Here is a 24,404-nt window from a genome sequence, read left to right on the forward strand (position 1 = left end):
ACTCAAAATATTTTGATGAAGCACGCCAAGAAATCATATATTTGAGCCCACCCCCTTCCACCATATTGTGGCCTTATCTGTAGCATCTTCCCTCCTGGGACAAGGTGGAACCCTCTTACTTATATTCTGAGTGACCTCCTTCCAGATATTTCCTCTTTTCAGCTATATAAAGGAACCTGAATTTCTGGAAGTTAGGAGCACTGTCTGTTCATATGATGTGCGTATTGGCCATATGGTGAGTTGCACCACGTGAAAGAAATACTGACCGGTGTATTTGACAGTGAAATTAATAAATTTCTCACTTAATTTTTTTATAATGTTAAATAAATTTTGACTTTTATTTTGATATGGAGTGCACAATAAGATAACACCATGTGTCATCTAGTTGTAGATCCTCGAAAAATTTGTTTAGACTTTGATTACACTGTGCAATACTTAAGACGATGTACACAGAAATACAGGTAGAGCTGCACTCAATTTCTTATTTTCCCTCATATTTGATCACACATTAATATTCTACTTCTCAAAACAGAAATACAGGTAGAGCTGCACACACTTTCTTATTTTCCCTCATATTTGATCACACAGTAACATTCTACTTCTCAAACTGTGAACATAGTTTCTGTTCTAAAACATGCTACAAACCTGGACTGAGAAACAAAACAGGGCTAAAATTACTACTCAGAGAGTGTGGCAGGCTGATCATTTACAAAATAGCTTGAAATAGCCACCCTGACAATACACTCAAATTTACTGCATAACAACTTAGGAAGTAGATCAGACAATTCACAAAATCTTTTAAGTACTACCACAGTGGTTTCAATGTCTGTTGACACAGATAGAGTAAACAAGTATCTGCCCTCATAATGGCATATGAAACACAATCAATTAAAAGTGGTTCAGTGAAATCTCTTCACCACACTGTAGGATCCTTTCAGCAGAGCGGGAAGCCTTGTATCATTGGCCTATGTCCTATTTGCAGGTGAGTTATAAGCCACACTTTACATCATTTCCAATCATTCTTCTTCCCATCAGTGTCTTACTCTGCAACTAAATAGCAAGTTGAAGGCATGCAGGACAGCAGATTGACAATGTGGGATTTCAGAACAGGCTTTCTTGGCTGCCACATCTGCTTATTTGATTTTCTGAATTCGCACAAGCCCTAGTAGCCAGAATGCTGATACCTTTTCCCCCTAACCTTTTCATATGCAGAAGGGCGTCCTCAGCTATCATCTTCTTGGTATTTGCATTGTAGACTGAAGGGGATTCAAGAAGTTGGAGCATATGAAGAATTTTTCAACAAACACACTTCATCTACTCTAGTACCAGAAAGATCGATATGACTCCATGTTGAACAAAGTAAATTGATCTGGCAAACAGATCTTTACCACAAATTCAAGGAAAACTACAGAGCAATGAACACTGTTCCCCAGCTGGGAGCCATTTGTGAACACTGCTGTACAGGGTGTTCCAGCAGGAATAGCAAATATTTTAGGAGCTGGTGGTATAGACTACTTTGAATAATGCATTCCATGTGTCCCAGTTTAATTTGTTACAGAGATACAGCTGTTACACAAAAGCAAATTATTAAGTCTGAAGTTTATCTTCATAAATTCCACCTCCAGCTTCAATATACTTCCGAATTCTCATGACAGCACTATGTATAGCTCTTCCAACATTATCTTGGGGTTCTTTTATGAGGACAGCACTATTCATAACACAATCAATCAATTTGTCTCTTCTGTTTACTTTGTAAACTTCATCTTTCAAACATACCACAAGAAAAATCTGAACAAGTAAGATCTGTGGATGTTAGTGGTCAAGCCAAAATGACCATTTCTGCTTGCCCATATTTCAGGAAATGGGGGGGGGGGGGGGGGGGGGGGGGGGGGGGGGAAGGCATTTAATAAGTAATGCGAAACATTTTCTTTTTTTCTGAAAGCAGGTTGGTTTTACTCAGTATTCCAATATACCACATTATTCCCCACTCTTTTGGCTACAGAACCAGGTTTTTTCAATATAATCTCCATTCAATTCAGTGGCCTCATGCCATATTAATGGTAGAGCCTGTATGCCTGCATTGTACCACTCTACTGGCTGACACTGGAGTCAACGCCATGCTGCATCAATAACCCCTCCCCCCTCTCCATCATCAACGTACTGCTTCCTGCAGACAGCATCCTTCAAACAGATGGTCCTTCATTTCTCTTTAAGGCCTCCTGTTATGCAGTGAGGAACCCAGTGGGTAAACAGTTTTCGGTACCCCAAATGGTACAGATGTGTGTCAGCACTATCAACAAAGACGTCCAGTTGAGCAGAGAGATGTTTCATAGAGTGATCACCTCAAATGCAAGTGTCCTCATGTTTCAACACTGCACACACGTTCCAACACTGCAGGAGCCACAGCTGTGTGCCACTGGCCAGCATTTGGGAGAGTGGGTACATTTGGGTGACCTTGTTGCGATGATGACTTGGAATGTACCTCCAACACAGACATCATTTTGAATGTTACATATAGCGATGCCATTTATTGGAACTTCATGAAACTAAGGGGACTGAAGTGGGAATATTCCATGATGTCCCACAACATATTCCACATTTTTTCAGCCAAAATTGGCCAAAAAAAAAAAAAAAATGTTACACTGCTTGTTGAATGTCCCTTGTAGGTTAGAAGTGGCCAGAATTGTCAAAAAGGGGTGGGGGGGAGATCATCTTTCATTTTGAAAATGACAGGTACTTCAGCAGTGGAAAAATTGGCACACTAACTGCTATATGACACAGTTCTCTTCACTTGTGGGAGACTTTAGTGTTGCAACATCAGTCTGCTCTAGCAAAATAAACATGGCTGTGTTACTCTTTGTTTTCATCAATGAAGAATAGGATTCTGTAACCTGTTTATTTGTTGTCTGAGGGTGTAATAGAACCTGAAATCTGCAGAAGAGTTTCAGCACAATATGTGCGAGGCACTGTCAGCAGCTACTGAAATGTCATGCTAATGAAGATGAAATGTTTCTTAAACAAATCTTCACCAGAGATGAAATGTGGGTTCATCACTTTAAACCAGAGACCAAATGCCAGAGCATGGAATGGACACATCACAAATCTCCAACCGTAACGGAATTCAGGAGTTAACCCCCTACAGAAAACGTGATGGTCACAATTTTTGGAATGTACAAGAGTCATTTCTGGAACATTATCCAGAAGATGGTGTATGTCCACATAACATCTCCCATGTAATTCAGATTATTCAAAATATGCATTTGAAGGTGTTGGAACATTCTGCATAAGTCTTGATTTCATCTAGATGGATTTGCATTTGTTTGGTCCATTTAAAAATTGTTTAAAAGATTGTTAATTCACATCAATGAAAGGGGTGAACAAAGTGGTGCATGTGTGGCTTGCTGCTCAATCAAAAACCTTTCTGAGAAGGATGCTGGAAAGCTTGTGCAACAATGGACCAAGGACATTGAGAAGGAGGGAGAGCACACAGAGCATGACATCACTGTAAATTTTGTACTGTTGGAATAAAGTAGAAAAATTGTGCAGATACTTTTCAATTTATCCTCGAATCTATTCCCATATTCACATAAATTTATGACTGGAAAATGTTTTTAGTTCAATGAAGAGGTGGACTATTATTTTACAGAATCTGCACAAGTGAGCTTGACAGATGTATTTTGAGCATTGAAAATTTTTACAGTAACATCATGTTCTGTCATATTTAGTTCAGTGGTTATTCTAAAGTACCACAGATTGGAATATTTACAAGCTATATATTCTGAGAGGATCAAGTTTTCTCTCAGAAAGGATACCAATTTATTCCTTAAACCATATTTCAAGATGGGCTACACATCACTATTGATATCCCTTGCTTCCAATTTCCCTAAACAATCTAATGGTTCAAAGTTCTGTCTCCATTTTGGTGATGTTAACATTACAAGAGTAAAACAAATCTAATTCACATCATATTTGTTTTTCTAGGGGTCTCTGAACATTGCATTCATGCTAATTTTTTGACTGTCCCTCCTATACCATCACAATCAGCTTTTCCCATGGCTAGTTGCAAAGAATCAGAACTCAAGCACTTACATCGAAATTCTTTTGGCACAGATATAGGTTTACAAAACTAAAATTGCTTTTGTATTGGCCTGCACAGTTATTGTTAAACTAGTGGGTTCTTTTAAAGTGTGAGTTGATGAATTCAACCACATTTTTTCGAATTTTGTGGACCATAAATACATTATGTTTCATGTCATCACATAAAACACACAGACACTTATCTGTTTGTAATAGTACATATAATGCAAGAGTCAGATGTCCAATGGTATGCTTAAGGTTCATCATCGACAGGAAAAGAATAATTTTCACTAAAATTCACTGATGCCGCGGCAATATTTACATCAGATGATTATTTAAATGTTTTAGAATGTTCTGGATGAGTCAGTCCACATTTGTCTGAAACAATGAAATTTACAAAAACCATTTGTGTACGAGTTAATAGGAGTGCAGCCTACATCAACAGTTTATTCGACCTGCTTCATTGTCAACTAAACGAGTTATTTTTTCCCTGCCTGCGAGCTGTTAGCAAAGTGAACATGTACAGCCAGTAAAATGTGTTTGACACAATATGAGCATCACGAGGATATCAAATACCTGTTCCTTAGCCCCAAAATAGCTATAAATATAATTAAATATGATAAGTGTTGACTGAGAAGCACACTGTTTTGTGAAGATTGCCAAAGTGAAATAACTGCACCAGGAAAGTAAATTCCATAGAATATTATTCTCAGTTATTTTTACATGTCCATAGAGAATATATAGTAGGTAGAAAAATGTGAATGTGCCTGCACCATGAGATATCTGCCATCAAACAGCTGAGGGGCACAACAAAAGGAAAATGCCCTGAGTGCATGCATAACACAAGTTAGGGGAAGTTCTAGTGGCAAATATTAGTCGTTTCATTGTTGGTGTGGTAATCACCCACACAGATAGCCAAGTGTGTTTAACACCCACTTCCAGAATGCAGAGGTGCTCCAGCCCTAGATCAAATCCACAAAGTGGATCAGCAATGAGGGTTTGTGTGCCGACCAACATGGATGTGGTTTTTAGGCATTTTCCACACGCCACAAGGTGAATACCAGGCTGGCACTCAAGTCCAGCTGCAGTTACATGATTCAGAAACATTTAGAAAACTTTCACTCATTTTCACATGAATGACACTATATGCAAACAATTGGGGTATAATATTCCATCCCGCAGCTGGAGGAGGAGGGGGGAGGGGAGGGAAGGGGGCTTGTAATAAGATGGTGACAAGAAGGAATCCGTCACCCCTTAAATTAACCAAGCCAAATCTGTTAATAACCATGGCAACCCTGCACTGTCGCAGGACAAAGACACAAGAGAAAGAGGAAGATTGTGAGTGTGGTAATGGACAATGGTGGTATTTAAACTGTTGTGACTTCCCCTTGTGTGAATATAGTCAGGCTGAAGAACAATAAGATCCAATGTTTCAAACAAGATACGTATCATGTAAACTGACAATGCCCCCTTCACTCTTAGCCACTGACAAATGAATGTCCTCTATTACATTCTCCAACAAAATGAAACTATAAATTTGCTGGACAACGGGTTGCTTGGTTGGTTAAAACCATTACCACTACAGTTTATGCGGTGATTCTGATAACAGTTCACCTTAACTAAAATAACAAATGATTAGTTACTAACTGGCAGAACAAAGAATAACCTTCTGTTTAAGCCTGTGTAACTACGAAACAAAGTGCAACTAAGGCAATGCAATTAAGGCCTCAGGCAGATCCTGGATTGCTTGTTATGTCAGGCACAAAATGGAGGGTCACTTTCTTTTTGAGAGACATTGTCCTCTCAGTGAAATGGAGATTGAAGAAAAGCTATACTTCTAGAATGGCAGGAAATCGTAACTACCAATTGACAGACTCAGAACTGTCTTTGATCAGATAGTGTGTGATCGTGAGTAAGAGAACACAAACTGTACAGTTCAAGAATAGGATATCAAATGTTGTGGATGTCACATGCAGTATGCTACAGTGTTTAATGTTTGAACCTTTACTATCCAAAATCTATATCGATGGCTTGCCTAGTATTATGTTGTGTAAGTCCACATTATGTGCAGATGACACCACATCTGTTACAGCTGGAAAAGTTTTAGCAGCATTAAAATAAGAATCATCTCACAGAGCACAGTAAATGGTTTGGAATTAATTCACTGAATTCTAATGATGAAAAGACTGTAATCCACTCCAGTTCATGTATTACAGATAAAAAAAAACAGGGAAAAAAATCTTATTTTTCAAAAAGGGAAATCAGAAGCATTTGTGCAATAAAAAATAAAGAGCCATGAAGACCATATTTCAAAAGACTGAAAATACTGACTCTAAATTCACACAAAGGAAAATCAACACAAACATAGACTTCACCAGCCTGTTCATCAACATGATACATGCCAAAACAGTAGATTTACAGTCCAGCTGCCAGACTTTAGAAAACCCAAGACAGTCACAAATACATAAGTTTATAATTATTTAACATGTCATTAGCACAGGCAAACAGTGTGACACTTAGTTCATTCAGAACCACCACATGAAACTGGCTTAGACAAAAGACATTCTATTAAACATAATAATGTAACTTAAAATGTCTCTGACAGGTGGGGTTGGGTTGTTGTGGGGGAGGAGACCAGACAGCGAGGTCATTGGTCTCATCGGATTAGGGAAGAATGGGGAAGGAAGTCGGCCGTGCCCTTTCAAAGGAACCACCCTGGCATTTGCCTGGAGCGATTTAGGGATATCATGGAAAACCTAAATCATCTCCGGACGCGGGATTCAACCGTCGTCCTCCCGAATGAGAGTCTAGTGTGTTAATCACCATGCCACCTCACTCGGTCTCTGACATGTGATCCCAAATACAAACAAAATAACATCAGATACGTTCATAAATGCAAAGATGGATAATAAATGATCCACAGTAGCGGAAAGCAATTGTGGGAAAATCGAAACCACAGAGTTTCAGAAGCAGAAAATACAATAAGACTGCCTATAAGGTGTAGCTCTTGAGGAGGAGATGCGGGAGGTGACAAAAAGAGAGGGTACGTAAATGAGATATGTTTACGCGTCATATGATATACCGATGGATGATAACGGGATTACCGCACGCTGCGAACCGACCCGGCTGTTCTGAATTGACGCAATCTCTCTTACACCGTTTCAACTTCACAGTTACGACAATATTTCATTGCGAATATGAAGCTGTATTATCATTTTTGACGTGGCACCTGTAAATGTTTTTTATGCCTGTTGCGTAATACAAAACTATTTTATAATTACGGGCTGATTTGGTAACCTCATTGTGTTCCAATGACAATGTGGTATTTTTCTATTCGTCGTAATATCACCATATAATTGAATTTACGTCTTACATTTAACAGATTTAACAAACTGCCGGTACATATATTAAGCTGCGTGTAGCGTTTCCCACTAACGAAATTGGAGTTTTTTTAACATTTGACAGATTACAACAGGCCTAAAACGTAAGCCAACTTCGTTTGTTTACGTACTTTCACTCATCCGTCGGTGTGTACACCGCTGTCAGGCAACTTCAACGATGTACAATGAAGTATACCATGTCCATTGTTTGAGCGCCTCTGTGTGTGATTTTTATTATCTTTGAATTTCGTGCAATGGATTATGGTTTACCTGTGCCGCTTGGGAGAGTGCGTAAAGTGTATACGTCGAAGAGTGAAAAGAAGTTACAGGAAATATTCACTTACTTTCATGGAGAACTTGTTATGTAGGAAAGTGGACGTGATATGACACGAAGTATTTTGCTGTTCCCCTGTCGAAGACCGCGAAGGAATTTCCAATTTTCTAGTAATGGATGTAAGAGCAAAGTAGTGGATTCCTGATACATCATTTTCATCAGGCGTTGTATAACTTCGATTTGGTGGTGTTCTTAATAAACCGTGTTGAGTGTATTGACAGTCATCGGCAGAAGGAGCTGAGTGTGAGTACCAAAATATATGCACATTATTACGAAATTTGAACATCTGATACAGTGTACATGCACAATTAAAATAATTTTTCCTTCTATATTCCGACCAGTTTTACTCTATAAGTGACATAAGTCTACATTTTGTGGCTGCCGTAACAGTACCTTACCTCATCGTGACTGCTGGGAATAGTTTTCTAGTTACTGCAGTGTGCTGGAAGAAGTAATAATCACGTAAAGCGTTTTGCATTACAGAGAAAGTATCATTTGTCACATATTTCATCATTTTCGTAAAGTTTTAAAGCGGTCGCGACCCGAAATTAACGAGCGCAAAATGTTCATCTATCAAATTAACTGGTGAAATATCAGAATTTTTCAAAGATTTTTGATCTCATCCTGTAATAGAACTAAGACTGTTTGTCCCCGTCGATTGTTGGAAATTTACACTACATTAGTGCTACATTGACCCCAGTCCCACAATTGCCCCTACTGCTATTAACACTTGCATAGGATATCGAGATTGCACAGAAAGTTGTTGTCATTAAGCGCCGGCGTATTCTGCGACGCATAGTACGATTTGGTATGTTGTGGTGTGAGCTTATGACAACGTTTCTTTGCAATGCAACGTTGAAGGCGTACCCACATCTCGCACACAGCGTCATACCGTTGGCTTCAAAAGTGAGGAATACAGATTATTATTATTCATATGTCATAATGTTTAAAATAAGTTAGGCTACTTGTAACAAATTTTCGTATAACGCCAATTGTCCCCGTGGTCAAAATGCTGAATCCTATTGTACTGTATGGGAAAGTGGTGATTTTCATTTGACATATGGCCAACTAGTCCATCTTCTATCATTTAGGTTTAGTAAATAATTTCCAGAGCGAATGCTGGGCTAAAATGGGTATGTCCTTTCCTTTTCCAGCTGAGTTAGGTGTACGAAACTTCCTTTCGAACTTCTTTTAGTCATTTATTAATGACACCGAGAAAAATCAGAGATGCCACTGCTACAGTAGTTTGGAGCAAATAGGATGACAGAACTAATGATATGTCCAAGCTTCAATATCAGTATCATATGACTGTAACAAAGCTTAACTATGGAAATAAAACTCATGTTGCAAATTTTAAACACACAAAGAATAAAATTTGCATTCCACTTTTGAGCAAATCAGAATTTGTATGCAGTAGTGCATATGGCAATTAGTAGACATCCTTTTTATGTATCATTTATAATGTAGAGGAGTTATTAATAGCTTTTTGATAGCATCAGAAAGGTGCAACTGACAGCCTTAATTAATGGCAGTGCTTCATTGAGAAAATGGTTGAGGAGTGGTTATGCAATATATGCAGGAGCTGCATAGTGATCAGTTTTTCACTCTTTACAGTTGTGCATAACCATTAACAATGCAGAAGTTGAAACAAACTTAAACCGACTGGGTATGTAGACATCCCCAACATCAGCTTCAGAAAGAACCAATTTACATAGGATAGTAATAAAATGCTTTTGCTCCAACATTTTATTAAGTCCCATAGTGCTCAGAGTCATTTGAGCCATCTAACATTTTCCACAGAAACTTACCATAGTTCTGTTATAAATAGCAAACACATGGGACATTTTTGGTTACTGTTAGTGGTCTTTGCTTGCCACTATTTAATTATGCAGTTTCCAATGAACACAGAAAAATTGTTATCTACAGGATTAAAAAGGAAATGAAGTGTAATTTTCAAACTTATCATTGTTGTTACTGAGTTTCAAGGTATAAATTAAACCTGTAGCTGAATCAGTGGTTTTGAAAAGGGCATAAGTCAGCAAGCCCCAGCTTCGGAAAATTAAAAAAAAAAAAAAAAAACACCTGTTTTGCCAGAAAAACATTAGAGAAGTATGGAAACTTATTTTCACAGTTCCTTGTTGTGAAAAGACAAACTCTGTCAAATCCTCTTGCGTTTTTACAATTTTGTTGAGCTAGTAAATAAATATATAAAGGGACTGGTGCCCTTTTCGAAACTAAGACAAAGAAAATATTTTAGAGCAAACATAACACAGCACGAACTATTTTAATTTTGCAAAACTGAAAACCAATACAGATAATGGCACTAAGACGTATTTACCAGAAAATGCATTCGTGTACAAAATTTAGTGTCACGAGGTTTGACATGAAGTCTTTTAATCAGATTCTTCTACATCTTTTGTTGACCACACACAGATCTCCTCCATAGAAGGGTATAATACGTTCTCTTGGAATGCACGGCTGGAATTATTTAATATTATCCATTTTTTATTTAATCATACACTAAGTATGTCTCTTCTATAGGGAATGATATATTTTCACATTGTGCTAATTTAAAGCTATGAGATATTAATCTGTCCATGAAGTTACAAGTTTTCAACACTCCTTGTTGTGATCGTTGCATTCAAACATGTAGTAGTTTGATAGACAGAAATTTTCTTTTTCTTCTTTGCAACGTTCTTCCTTTAAGGAATAGATAAAACTTTGGTCTCATAAAATTTTTTCCACCAGTTTTTGAAATCAGTTAAGAGTTTCGTCATGAAATACATGTCTAAACTTGCAGCTTGAACTAGCCTCCACCAACATTTTTACATACTCCGTAGGTGGTTGTACATGATCAGTTTGTGTCAAGTGTCTCTTTATAATGCCAGAATTACGATTAAATGGGAGGAATGAATGACTTCTTTGTGTGTAGTATTGGATAACTTTGACAGATCGTCCCAAGGAAACCAGTATCATTGGGTTTTGGATACCAGTGCTACTCTGGTTTTGGCCTCCAGTGGCATTGGAAAATAAACACATCTCTTTTGCCTTTTCTGGTATATTACTATTAATATAACCACTGAGAAAAGTGCATACTATGTGTGGTCCTCTATGTCCCATACCTTCATGATATATATCATGTATAATGTGAAACTGAATTTACAAATAGTGATGTTGTTGTTGTGGTCTTCAGTCCAGAGATTGGTTTGATGCAGCTCTCCATACTACTGTATCCTCTGCAAGCTTTTTTATCTCCCAGTACCTACTGCAACCTACATCCTTCTGAATGTGCTTAGTGTATTCATCTCTTCGTCTCCGTCTACAATATTTACCCTACACACTGCCCTCCAATACTAAATTGGTGATCCCTTGATACCTCAGAACATGTCCTACCAACTAATCCCTTCATCTAGTCAAGTTGTGCCACAAGCTCCTCTTCTCCCCAATTTTATTCAATACCTCCTCATTAGTTATGTGATCTACCCATCTAATATTCAGCATTATCCTGTAGCACCACATTTCGAAAACTTCTATTCTCTTCTTGTCTAAACTATTTATCGTCCATGTTTCACTTCCATACATGGCTACACTCCATACAAGTACTTTCAGAAAAGACTTAAACCTATACTAGATGTAAACAAATTTCTCTTCTTCAGAAACTCTTTCCTTGCCATTGCCAGTCTACATTTTATATCCTCTGTACTTCGACCATTGACAGTTATTTTGCTCCCAAAATAGCAAAACTCATTTTCTACTTTAAGTGTCTCGTTTCCTAATCTAATTTCTTCAGCATCACCCGACTTAATTAGACTACATTCCATTATCCTCGTTTTGCTTTTGTCGGTGTTCATCTTAGCCTATATCCTTCTTTGGAAATACGGAAGTGTCCGATCCCGCCCGTCTGCTTTGACCCATGACGTCACAAATATGGCGGAAACAAAAACAAACACACACACCTTCCACAAGAAGCCTAATGACACTAACGGGACAAGCGTGGGAAATGGGGTGTTTTGGGTGGGGGGCAAACTAAATATAAACAAATTTAGACGCCTTGTGCAGCTACAACGTGTAGGTGAAGACAGCCATGCATGAATACCCGCCCTCCTCCCCAGGGGTTGTAACCCCTGCAACCCATTGAAGATAAAGATGCTTCAGTAGCTGGTTCGTGTTTTTTGTCTTTAAAAAAAAATCTCACGGGATAGAACGAACAGATCAGAAAGATAAATATAATAAACTAAAACAGAAATTGGAGGAAACAGATAATTAAAATAAGTAATATTTTTAAATTTAAAAAAAAATCTCACGAGATAGAACGAACAGATAAGAAAAGTAAATAAAATAAGATAAAACAGAACTGGAGACAGCCACACTCAAACCAAACTCCGCGCCGTCATGACATCACACACGACAACACCCTTACGTCACGGGTCAAAGCCGACGCGTGGGATCGGACGCTTCTGTCGACCCCCTTCTTTAAGAGATTGTTTATTCCATTCAACTGCTCTTCCAGGTCCATTGTTGTCTCTGTCAAAATCACAATGTCACTGTCAAACCTCAAAGTTTATATTTCTTCTCCATGGATTTTAATTCCTACACCGAATTTTTCTTTTGTTTCCTTTACTGCTTGCTCAGTACACAGATTGAATAACATTGGGGGTAGGCTACAACCCCGTCTCAACAAATGTTTCCCTTTCATGCCCCTTGACTTTTATCACTGCCATCTGGTTTCTGTACAAATTGTAAATAGCCTTTCGCTCCCTGTATTTGACCCCTGCCACCTTCAGAATTTGAAAGAGAGTTTTCCAATCAACATTGTCAAAAGCTTTCTCTAAGTCTATAAATGCTAGAAACATATGTTTGTCTTTCCTTAATCTATTTTCTAAGATAAGTCGTAGGGTGAGTATTGCCTCGGATATTCCAACATTTCTATGGAACCCAAACTGATCTTCCCCGAGGTCAGCTTCTATCAGTTTTTTCATTCATTTGTAAATAATTCGTGCTTGTATTTTGCATCCGTTACATATTAAACTGATGGTTCGGTAATTTTCACATCTGCAACACCTGCTTTCTTTGGGATTGGAATTATTATATTCTTCTTGAAGTCTGAAGGTATTTCGCGTGTCTCATACATCTTGCTCACCAGGTGGTAGAGTTTTGTCAGGACTGGCACTCCCAAGGCACAGTAGTTCTAATGGAATGTTGTCTACTCCCGGGGCCTTGTTTTGACTCAGGTCTTTCAGCAAACTCTTCACACAGTATCATATTTCATCTTCATCTACATCCTCTTCCATTTCCATAATATTGTCCTCAAGTACATCGCCCTTGTATAGACCCTCTATATACTCCTTCCACCTTTCTGCTTTCCCTTCTTTGCTTAGAACTGGGTTTCCATCTGAGCTCTTGATATTCGTACAAGTGGTTCTCTTTTCTCCAAAGGTCTCTTTAATTTTCCTGTAGGCAGTATCTATCTTACCCCTAGTGAGATAAGCCTCTACATGCTTACATTTGTCCTCTAGCCATCCCTGCTTAGCCATTTTGCACTTCCTGTTGATCTCATATTTGAGACATTTGTACTCCTTTTTGCCTGCTTCATGTACTGCATTTTTGTATTTTCTCCTTTCATCAATTAAATTCAATATTTCGTCTGCTACCCAAGGATTTCTCCTAGCCCTCGCCTTTTTACCTACTTGATCCACTGCTGCCTTCACTATTTCATCTCTCAAAGCTACCCATTCTTCATCTACTGTATTTCTTTCCCTCTTTCTTGTCAATCATTTCCTAATGCTCTGCCTGAAATTCTGTACAACCTCTGGTTTAGTCAGTTTATCCAGGTCCCACCTCCTTTCAGTTTTAATCTACAGTTCCTAACCAATAGATTGTGGTGAGAGTCCACATCTGCCCCTGGAAATGTCTTATAATTTAAAACCTGGTTCCTAAATCTCTTTGTCTTACCATTATAAAATCTGTCTGAAGCCTTTCAGTGTCTCCAGGCCGCCTCCATGTATACAACCTTCTTTCATGATTTTTGAACCAATTTTTAGCTATGATTAAGTTATGCTCTGTGCAAAATTCTACCAGGTGGCTTGCTTTTACATTTCTTACCCCCAATCCATATTGACCTACTACGTTTCCTTCTCTCCCTTTTCCTACTATCGAATTCCAGTCACCCGTAACTATTAAATTTTCTTTATAGTGGTAGCTATGACAATATGCAATGGACTGGTGCCCATTTCAATGAAAGCTGGGTAGATACAGTCATAAAGAACATGTTCAACTACTAACCTTATTTTCTTGAAAAATGTTACTGATGCCCTTTTCAGAACCACTGAGCCATTTACAACATGGTTTGTATAGCACATAACTGTAACTTGGAAATATTGGTACAAAGCAGATACTACCTAACCAAAATAAAGTAGTCCATTTATTCACTATTTGTGATGGATTCAAATATTATTGACATATGGGGTAAATTATTATTCATCAGCGCGGTGAGAAGAGGTGAGTTTGTTGCTACTGATGGATGTACAAGCCATATATTAAATGAAACAACAAGTTCACTGTTACCAGTCACCGTTTCATTTATTTCCATGACGCGTTTCGAAGGTTTAAACCTCCATCATTGGGTGGATTTACAGCTGGGTCAGCTGATTCCAGACGCCATATTTGTTTAAAAATGTGGCAGTATACAAGTGATGTGTTACGACAGCAAAAGGAACCTGTGACCACTGAAGGCAGTGCCAAAAGTTCCTCCAAAAATCGTAACACAACACACACACAAATGTAATACTTACTAATGTAAATCCACCCGATGATGGAAGTTTAAACCTTCGAAACGTGTCGTGGAAATAAATAAAAGGGTGATTGGTAACAGTGAACTTGTTGTTTCGTTTAATGTCAGTAACAGTCACGGTAAAGCCTAACCTAAAAATGTTCGCTTTTAAAGCCATATATTAGTTTGAAGATACACTGTGAAGAGTTCTCTCTGTTCAAAATCATGTAACTGTGATTACGGGTGTAATTTATCTTTGCTGTAAATCAGCCCTTGTCGCTGAGCACTGTGGCTCACACTCAGGAGAATAGCGATTTGGATCTTTGCCTGGCCATACAGATTTCACTAAGTAAAGTAAGGCAAGTGACAGCGTGTGTCCTTTGAAAAGAACATAACAGATTTCCCCCCCCCCCCCCCCCCCCCCAATCCGAGCTTGCGTCTATCTCTAATGATATTATAAATTGGGCATTAAACCTCCATCTTCTTTCCATTTCTCAATGTCTGGCATGGGCAGCAGGTAACCCCCAGGCTGACTCCTTGCTGAACTTTGAGTGCAATATAGTGATCTCCTTCACTGCCACTTTATTTGAAACACTGCAAAAATTGATGATCGCAATGAAGGTGCCACTTACAAACCAGAAGGGTCAATACTATAAAAGTAGAGTATGCAGTAATAGGTCTGTTCACTTGCGTTCCCTTCATCGTGTAGATTGTTTGCGATACTAAGAGTTTATTTGTAGTTATTTAACTTAAAGTTCTGTGCTAAATGAAATAACTGAAACATCATCTTGCTTAAGTAAAAAGCTTTATCATGGGTATGGTCATTACCATGGCCATAACTCTCATTTATCTATATTTTTAAAAGTTCCATCTTAACAAAAATCTGTCCGAAATAACGGATAAACGGGAATATTTCAGGAGTCATTGGCTATGACCAGTGACGTAGGAAACATGCATCAAACATCGTCAGTGACATTGTGAGCATAACATGATATCATGGCAATTTTTCAAATGGGCTAAGCTACATATCAGTCTGTCACCACAACCTGGTTTTTTTTGCTTTCATATTTATTGGCTTTGCCAGCTAACAAGAAAATGTAAAAATATGCGCCAAAATGTGACTTCATAGCATCCATTAACATAACATCACTAGTCAATACCTGCAACTAATATTGAATATTCCTCGACACTGAAATAATAATACAGTGTAAACACAATGTACTGTTTGTCAAAATTTAATGACAAGATGTGGGGATGAAGCTTAACTTCTGCCATGCTGTATATATTCTTTCTCCCTATATATGTAATTTAAAACAAAAATTGCAAACACAACAAGGGGCTGCTTTGTTTTGTTCCTCGCCTCAGTTTCCTACCCATTCGCAGATTAAAACTAAGCGAAGATACGGTCCTCACATATCCAGCAGTTGGAGAGGTATGTCTCACACCCAGTAGACCAGTGATCGCAACCGATTTACCCATTTATTTTAAGTGACTTCAATCCCCAATCAAATTTTCAATTGCAGTAACGATAAACAATACTCAAGGTAAGGGATGGAGGGGAGAGGTGTGAGGAAATGGACATAGACAGGGGGAAGGAGAATATGAAGAGAAGGGAAGGATGTGATGCACAGAGAGAGGTGTGGGCGAGGAGGAGGAGGAGTAGGTGATAGACAAAGTCCAAAAAGAGTTTTAGGATGTATATCAAATTCCCACACATATTTAGCAATATTGCGAAACATCTGGGACATCTTCGGTAGACAGCATTAACGCTCAGGTCGAGTAACCAGGATTGCTCCACTGATAAGAGACGTCGCTCACAACAGGTGCTTGTTTCTGCCGCGCAACTACAGTTTTCAGTCAGTTTGAACATGTATAGTTTTATTTACGCATTGTACTAAACTAAGTTTGTTGTAATGGTGGCGTGTTCATGCAAAAAGCAAAAAAAATTCATTTAGAGTAGGAAACCGATTACTACTTTACCCAGGTAGAGGACAGATTTGCTGCGCCATGCAAGTGTATCAGTTGGGAAGAAGGGCAACATCAAACGTCACTGCAAAATAGTGAACTCGGGGATTGAAAAGTATTTCGTATTGTATTCTGCTCTAAGGAAAGAAAACGTAAGACTACAAAAATCTAAACTTATCCTCGCAATTCCAAAGGTGGAGAGGTTGCTGTGTGCCCACCTTTTGTAAATATCGTAATCTAGTCTGTTACTTTAAATTCTGAAAAATTCACACAAATGTCATATTCCATTTTTCAGGTCCAGAACCTGTCTTACACATGTATACGTTTTTAAAAAGTGTTCACAAATGTAAACCAACGACAGTTAACGAAATTTCTACTTTTCCAATTTTTTGTGTTATAAAATACCCCTCCACTTGGTGTAAACATTACGGAAAATTGCGGCGTTGTTGCTTAGATTGTGTTAAAAAATATTTTCAGGTTCTTTACCCTACTTATGCATCAGTACTTATTTGAAAAGTATGTTGTTAATGAATGTTAAACACATTTAAGGATTTTTTTTATAGGGGGCACAAAGTGGACTCCCATTGGTGTTACACCTTACGGAAAATTCTTTGGTATTGCTAGGTTTAATGGTCAACAATTAAATTTTTAGTACCATGAGACTAGAATAAATCAGCAAATGACGCAGTCATTCCTGGTTTCAAAAATTACTGCACAGAATGAAAAAAATTGCGAAGATGGTGAGTTAATCAAAACTGCATGTTTAGAAGCAAAACTTAAAAATGGCTGTGCTAGCTGCAGCTATTTTTCCCAGCATGACGCATAGACTGGTTTTTGAGGAGCGACATTTAATAATTTCAATAAACGAGACGAGCGTGGTAAATATGATCCCACTAACAGGATGCACTATCTTGTCAACTGTGAATATATTTCCGTAAAGAAGTTGCTAGGCTTAGGAAGTGATTGAGACCCGCGGTGATAAGCAAGGACAAGGGATTCATAGCCTTGGGTCAAAAGAAATTTCCATAATTTTTCTTACCATATCGTAAGGCACTAGTAAGTCAGTTTGTGGAATGATTGTAAGTATGAACGATGTGATGGAAACAGTCATAAAGTTAGTCAACAAAGTTAAAACTCATGCAATCCAGAGAAGTTTCTTCAGAGTACTCAATGATGAATTTGACTGGCAGTCTGGTGGTCCTGCAGCAGTACACGGCAGTTCGTTGGCTTCATAGTGTCAATTTTACAACGCTATAAATGGTTGCTTCATGTCTTAATAAAATGTACGAAAGAACGATAGTTCAGTGAAATAGAAGATCCGATTTGGCTGCAGAAATTTGCTTTTTTACGCATACATCAGGGAAAATTTAATATATTAACTTACTGCTTCGAGGATAGAATAAAGCGAATGACGCAACAGTTTCACATGTTGCTTCATTCTCAAAAAAAAAAAAAACGCTGGATCTGTGGGGAAAAAACTAATCCAAGGGGAATACAATCAATTTGCACGTTTGAAACAAACACTTGCCAAGCAAGGTTCTTCTTCACATCCCAGCAAACAATACGTTGGAATTCTTTGACTTTTTTAAAGAGTCAGTTCTGCAAACGCTTCCAAGATTTAAGAAAGCAATTTAGGTAGCATTGCAATTGTAGCTCAGTACGTCCTATCGCTCTTAATAGAGTGTGATGCTGAAGAGTTCTCTACTCGTCACGGAGAATATTCTCAAGTAGAAAATGCTGCAGCAGAGTTCTAATGGATTGATTTTCAAAGTGATTTATCTTTAAAAGCGCGTACGAAGTTGGTCCATGTTGTTCTCACAGTGAAGGCGATGTCCAGCTCGACATATCCGGGTGAGATTTCTTTTTTCAGCATGAAATTCATGGAATCAAAGTACAGAAGCAGACTGAGTGATGAACGCTTGGACATCATTTTCAAATAGCAGAGGGAGGGAATCCCAACGTTTGCGGTTAGGCTACTTGTTACTCTGTCAGCTACACCACGGAACTAACATCCCACTCTACAAATTGTTAAGTACTGCTGCTATATTTGGGTGGTTGCTCACTGTTGTACTGCCTCTGCCTCAACCTCTTGACTTCAGATGCCTTTTGTAAGTCCCAAATCCTAAGAATGACGGGAAGCAGATTATCTCGTGTGTTTATAGTGTGTGCGGGCTTCGTGTCGCGCATCGGAAAGCTCACTCCATAGATATTCATAATCTATGGAGAAAAAAAGAGATTGTTTGACATCAAAACAATTTTAAAGAAAAAGATGAAGTACACAAAATATATCCTTGCTTGGAGAAATAAAAAAATGTATTCCACTTGTGTGCAACTTTTAACATTTAGCATTGTGTAGTAGCTATGCCGTAATTAATGACTCGAAGATTATGAGACAAGAAAATAAAAGCAACGCGATACGCCAAGGCGGTATCCTGCATTTTATCACAACTAATATGTACATATTTTACTAATCAATACTGGATTCCATTTTGTATGCGACCTATAATTTTAGGAGACAAAATTCAGGTAAAAACTCGTAACAAAATTAAATGTTTACTATTCATATAATTAATTAATAAAGATGGTGTTCATGAAATACCAAGCGCTAGATTATCATGAACAATATTTTTGCCCTGTTAGCCGGTGGTATTGAAAAATTAGTAGGGATGTGTTATAAAAATTTTGCTCATTTCGCTCGACGAAGAAATGACGGGCTGAAACATTTCACCCTTTCCATATGTGCAAAAATGGAGCCGTTTGTAAAAGTTAACTAACTTATATCCTAATACTGTAGTTCACATTTTGACATAAAACTTGTCATCTAGAGGGAAAAAATTTTTTTCTCGCGGTGTATCATTCGAGTATGTTATTTTACAATCATTTTCCGCGAGAACTTTGCTATGCTTCGTTTTAACTGAAAAATTTGACACCCTAGTTTTAACCCTGCAGTAGTTGTGAATTCCTGTTAATCATTTGTCGCTTGGATGACAGGTGCCCCCCACCATTCTTTTCATTGTTAATTTAACAACGGTCAAAAACAAAATATATGACTCAGCTCCACACATGAAAGCGGTGATTGTGTTATAATATCCACACATAACCTATTTTAATTAAAACAAACTAAAGTGAACTTGTGTTGCAGTAAAAATGATTAATAAGTGTAGTTTGTGGAACATACACTGCCATACATGTATATGAGACTCATTAATTCACAGTTCAATCGATATTTCCAAAATTACTGACACATGGATTATTTCAGTCTGCACTGCCCAAACAATTGACACAAACTTCCTTAAAATGATCAGGGCAGGTCGACTTACTGCACCTGACCCACCTTTTGCTGGTTATTTGTCCTGTGATCTACCACACTTGTAGCATCTTAATCGTTTTCGCTTTCTTTCCTCCTGCTACTGTTCACCTTGTCTTTCACTCAAAATAGTGGAAGTACACGCCTCCTTTTCTCCGTGGTAATCTATGGTGCTTGACATTTCCTTTGTATTTGAGGCTTTATAAGTTCCATTGCAATATTGGTTAGGAAAGTAGTTCTTTTCAGCGCTTTTTCATTCTTATTGATTTAAATATTGAAAATGAATAAATTTCCTATCGAAAAAGAAAAGAGAATGGTAACACAAGTAGTCGCGTTTGTAATAATTGTCAGCCAGAGCACACGATGTGGATATACATATTTTTATACTGCCCAACAATAGCCACTTTCAAATAATAATCGTGAAATGCCAACCTTTAAATTGGAACTCTGAAGTGTACAAATTCTCGCCTATGGACAACCGGTACGGGTGACAACATAACAAAAGGAAAATAGCTGAGTGGGATGTCAACCGCGCGACATTCTAGGGTGAAACTTCCTTCCAGTGGTTCAAAAAGTTGTGGTCCGAATGTGACCTATTTGGTGTAGTTTCACATTTTTCACATCTTCGGACTAACATTTTTAAATCAATGGAAACATTAAATTTTGTACCATAGCAGTAAAGGTTTCCGATATCTCGGCATTTCTTCGCATGGGCGCAATTGCATTCAAAAATTTATTACCTTGACAAAGTCGTGAGAAGTTGGCTGCAACATTTTACACACATGTGCAGCGAAGCCGTCTTCGTGAATGTAGCTACCGTGTTTAGCACCAGCCAAGCACTTCAGAGTTTTGCGGAGTATAGATGCAAATGTAGTGAGTGCCAACCTTTATAAGGTTTAACTTCAGCAGCGATTCGTTACTGAGCAACTGCTCGGCAACAATGAACAGATTTTACGTTTTTCTAAGTCATTGTATTCATTGATCGACTAACGCTACGTACGACTCAGGGCATGCCAGTGACTGCCCCTGCTACCGGTTGCTTTCTGAAAATTAACATAAACCATTTCACGGAAGTCTGTCGGTTTAAACAATAGCATTTCGATTTTTATACAGTAAAACTTCGTTAACACGAATACGAAGCAGTCGAGGTACTGGCAGAAGTAAAGCTGTGAGTACCGGACGTGAGTCGTGCTTCGGTAGCTCAGTTGGTAGAGCACTTGCCCGCGAAAGGCAAAGGTCCCGAGTTCGAGTCTCGGTCGGGCACACAGTTTTAATCTGCCAGGAAGTTTCATATCAGCACACACTCCGCTGCAGAGTGAAAATCTCATACTGAATAGTAAGGATATTTTCAAAATAATTCAATTTAAATCTTTTATTTTTACCTTTCAGAAAATTACAGACAGCTTTCCTTACAGTTTGTGACAAATTTATCAAAATATGACATGGCTGGTGCTAATTGGTGTTATTTATATCTTTCTGTTCCTGTCAACTAGGAGGAGAAGTAAGAACAGTCTGTATGATATATAAGCTCTAAGAATCATCGTACCAGTGCTTTCTTTTCTCCAAACTTCAACATTTCTTTAATTTTCACCCTTTAAGCCAGTCAAAATAAGGATGCCAATGAGAGAACATATCACTTCCATGGAAGTTTCTTTTACATCACTCTCACTAGAGTAGATGTTTTATGTTGCTGCTGTTGTTGTTGTGGTCTTGAGTTCTGAGACTGGTTTGATGCAGCTCTCCATGCTACTCTATCCTGTGCAAGCTTCTTAATCTCCCAGTACTTACTGCAACCTACATCCTTCTGAATCTGCTTAGTGTATTCATCTCTTGGTCTCCCTCTACGATTTTTACCGTCCACGCTGCCCTCCAATGCTAAGTTTGTGATACCTTGATGCCTCAGAACATGTCCAACCAACCGGTCCCTTCTTCTTGTCTAGTTGTGCCACAAACTCCTCTTCTCCCTAATTCTGTTCAATACCTCCTCATTAGTTATGTGATCTACCCATCTAATCTTCAGCATTCTTCTGTAGCACCACATTTCTAAAGCTTCTATTCTCTTCTTGTCCAAACTATTTATCGTCCATATTACACTTCCATACATGGCTACACTCCATACAGATACTTTCAGAAACGACTTCCTGACACTTAAATCTATACTCGATGTTAACAAATTTCTCTTCTTCAGAAACGCTTTCCTTGCCATTGACAGTCTACATTTTATATCTTCTCTACTTCGACCATCATCAGTTATTTTGCTCCCCAAATAGCAAAACTCCTTTACTACTTTAAATGTCTCATTTCCTAATCTAATTCCCTCAGCATCACCCGACGTAATTCGACTACATTCCATTATCCTCGTTTTACTTTTGTTGATGTTCATCTTATATCCTCCTTTCAAGACACTGACCATTCCGTTCAACTGCTCTTCCAAGTCCTTTGCTGTCTCTGACAGAATTACAATGTCATCGGCGAACCTCAAAGTTTTTATTTCTTCTCCGTGGATTTTAATGCCCACTCCGAACTTTTCTTTTGTTTCCTTTACTGCTTGCTCAATATACAGATTGAATAACATCGGGGATAGGCTACAACCCTGTCTCACTCCCTTCCAACCACTGCTTCCCTTTCATGCCCCTCAATTCTTACAACTGCCATCTGGTTCCTGTACAAATTGTAAATAGCCTTTCACTCCCTGTATTTTACCCCTGCCACCTTCAGGATTTGAAAGAGAGTATTCCAGTTAACATTGTCAAAAGCTTTCTCTGAGTCTACAAATGCTAGAAATGTAGGTTTGCCTTTCCTTAATCTTTCTTCTAAGATAAGTCATAAGGTCAGTATTGCCTCCCGTGTTGCAACATTTCTACGGAATCCACACAGATCTTCCCAGAAGTCGGCTTCTACCGGTTTTTCCATTCGTCTGTAAAGAATTCGCGTTAGTATTTTGCAGCTGTGACTTATTAAACTGATAGTTCGGTAATTTTCACATCTGTCAACACCTGCTTTCTTTGGGATTGGAATTATTATATTCTTCTTCAAGTCTGAGGGTATTTCGCCTGTCTCAAACATCTTGGTCACCAGATGGTAGTGTTTTGTCAGGACTGGCTCTCCCAAGACCGTCAGTAGTTCTAATGGAATGTTGTCCACTCGCGGGGCCTTATTTCGGCTTAGGTCTTTCAGTGCTCTGTCAAACTCTTCAAGCAGTTGCCCTTGTATAGACCCTCTATATACTCCTTCCACCGTTCTGCTTTCCCTTCTTTGCGTAGAACTTGGTTTCCATCTGAGCTCTTGATATTCATACAAGTGGCTCTCTTTTCTCCAAAGGTCTCTTTAATTTTCCTGTAGGCTGTATCTATCTTACCCCTAGTGAGATAAGCCTCTACATCCTTACATTTGTCCTCTAGCCATCCCTGCTTAGCCATTTTGCAATTCCTGTCAATCTCATTTTTGAGACGTTTGTATTCCTTTTTGCCTGCTTCATTTACTGCATTTTTATATTTTCTGCTTTCATCAATTAAATTCAATATTTCTTCTGTTACCCAAGGAGTTCTACTAGCCCTCGTCTTTTTACCTACTTGATCCTCTGCTGCCTTCACTACTTCATCCCTCAGAGCTACCCACTCTTCTTCTACTGTAATTCTTTCCCCCTTTCCTGTCAATTGTTCCCTTATGCTCACCCTGAAACTCTCTACAACCTCTGGTTTAGTCAGTTTATCCAGGTCCCATCTCCTTAAATTCCCACCTTTTTGCAGTTTCTTCAGTTTTAATCTACAGTTCATAACCAATAGATTGTGGTCAGAGTCCACATCTGCCCCTGGAAATGTCTTACAATTTAAAACCTGGTTCTTAAATCTCTGTCTTACCATTATATAATCTGATACCTTCTAGTATCTGCAGGATTCTTCTATGTGTACAGCCTTCTTTTATGATTCTTGAGCCAAGTGTTAGCTATGATTAAGTTATGCTCTGTGCAAAATTCTATCAGACGGCTTCCTCTTTCATTTCTTTCCCCCAATCCATATTCACTTACTATGTTTCCTTCTCTCCCTTGCCCTACTCTCGAATTCCGGTCACCCATGACTATTAAATTTTCGTCTCCCTTCACTACCTTAATAATTTATTTTATCTCGTCATACATTTCATCAGTTTCTTCATCATCTGCAGAACTAGTTGGCATATAAACTTGTACTACTGTAGTAGGTGTGGGCTTCGTGTCTGTCTTGGCCACAATAATGCGTTCACTACGCTGTTTGTAGTAGCTTACCCGCACTCCTATTTTTTTATTCATTATTAAACCTACTCATGCGTTACCCCTATTTGATTTTGTATTTATATCCTTGTATTCGCCTGACCAAAAGTCTTGTTCCTCCTGCCACGGAATTTCGCCTATTCCCACTATCTCTAACTTTAACCTACCCATTTCCCTTTGTAAGTTTTCTAACCTACGTGCACGATTAAGGGATCTGACATCCCACGCTCCGATCCGCAGAATGCCAGTTTTCTTTCTCGTTTTATGTTACCGAGTTTTAAATATACGAGTTGGTTTGTTCCACAAATAAACCTGTCTTGTCCTCA

The 24,404-nt window shown here is 38.4% G+C and overlaps 2 protein-coding genes across 6 annotated transcripts in view; one reads left to right on the plus strand and one right to left on the minus strand.

Annotated features, from left to right (window-relative positions):
• The window catches only part of LOC126188258 (putative peptidyl-tRNA hydrolase PTRHD1), a 52,768-nt gene extending 35,055 nt beyond the window's left edge, over positions 1–17,713 (minus strand). For 2 of the 3 annotated variants that reach the window (XM_049929834.1, XM_049929827.1), the window contains exon 1: positions 17,565–17,713. In XM_049929834.1, the coding sequence (XP_049785791.1) occupies positions 17,565–17,636 (72 nt within the window). In that variant the 5' untranslated portion in view covers positions 17,637–17,713. Of the gene's footprint in view, positions 1–6,900; positions 6,919–17,564 lie in introns of those variants that run through there. The other variant, XM_049929844.1, reaches the window with a different exon arrangement.
• Positions 7,690–24,404, plus strand: part of LOC126188217 (mitochondrial protein C2orf69 homolog) — a 231,199-nt gene continuing 214,484 nt past the window's right edge. For all 3 annotated transcript variants that reach the window (XM_049929778.1, XM_049929770.1, XM_049929785.1), the window contains exon 1: positions 7,690–8,034. The gene's annotated coding sequence lies outside the window, so the exon portion shown is untranslated. The remainder of the gene's footprint in view (positions 8,035–24,404) is intronic.

Source organism: Schistocerca cancellata, chromosome 1, assembly GCF_023864275.1.
Source record: "Schistocerca cancellata isolate TAMUIC-IGC-003103 chromosome 1, iqSchCanc2.1, whole genome shotgun sequence".
Taxonomy (NCBI): Eukaryota; Metazoa; Arthropoda; class Insecta; order Orthoptera; family Acrididae; genus Schistocerca; species Schistocerca cancellata.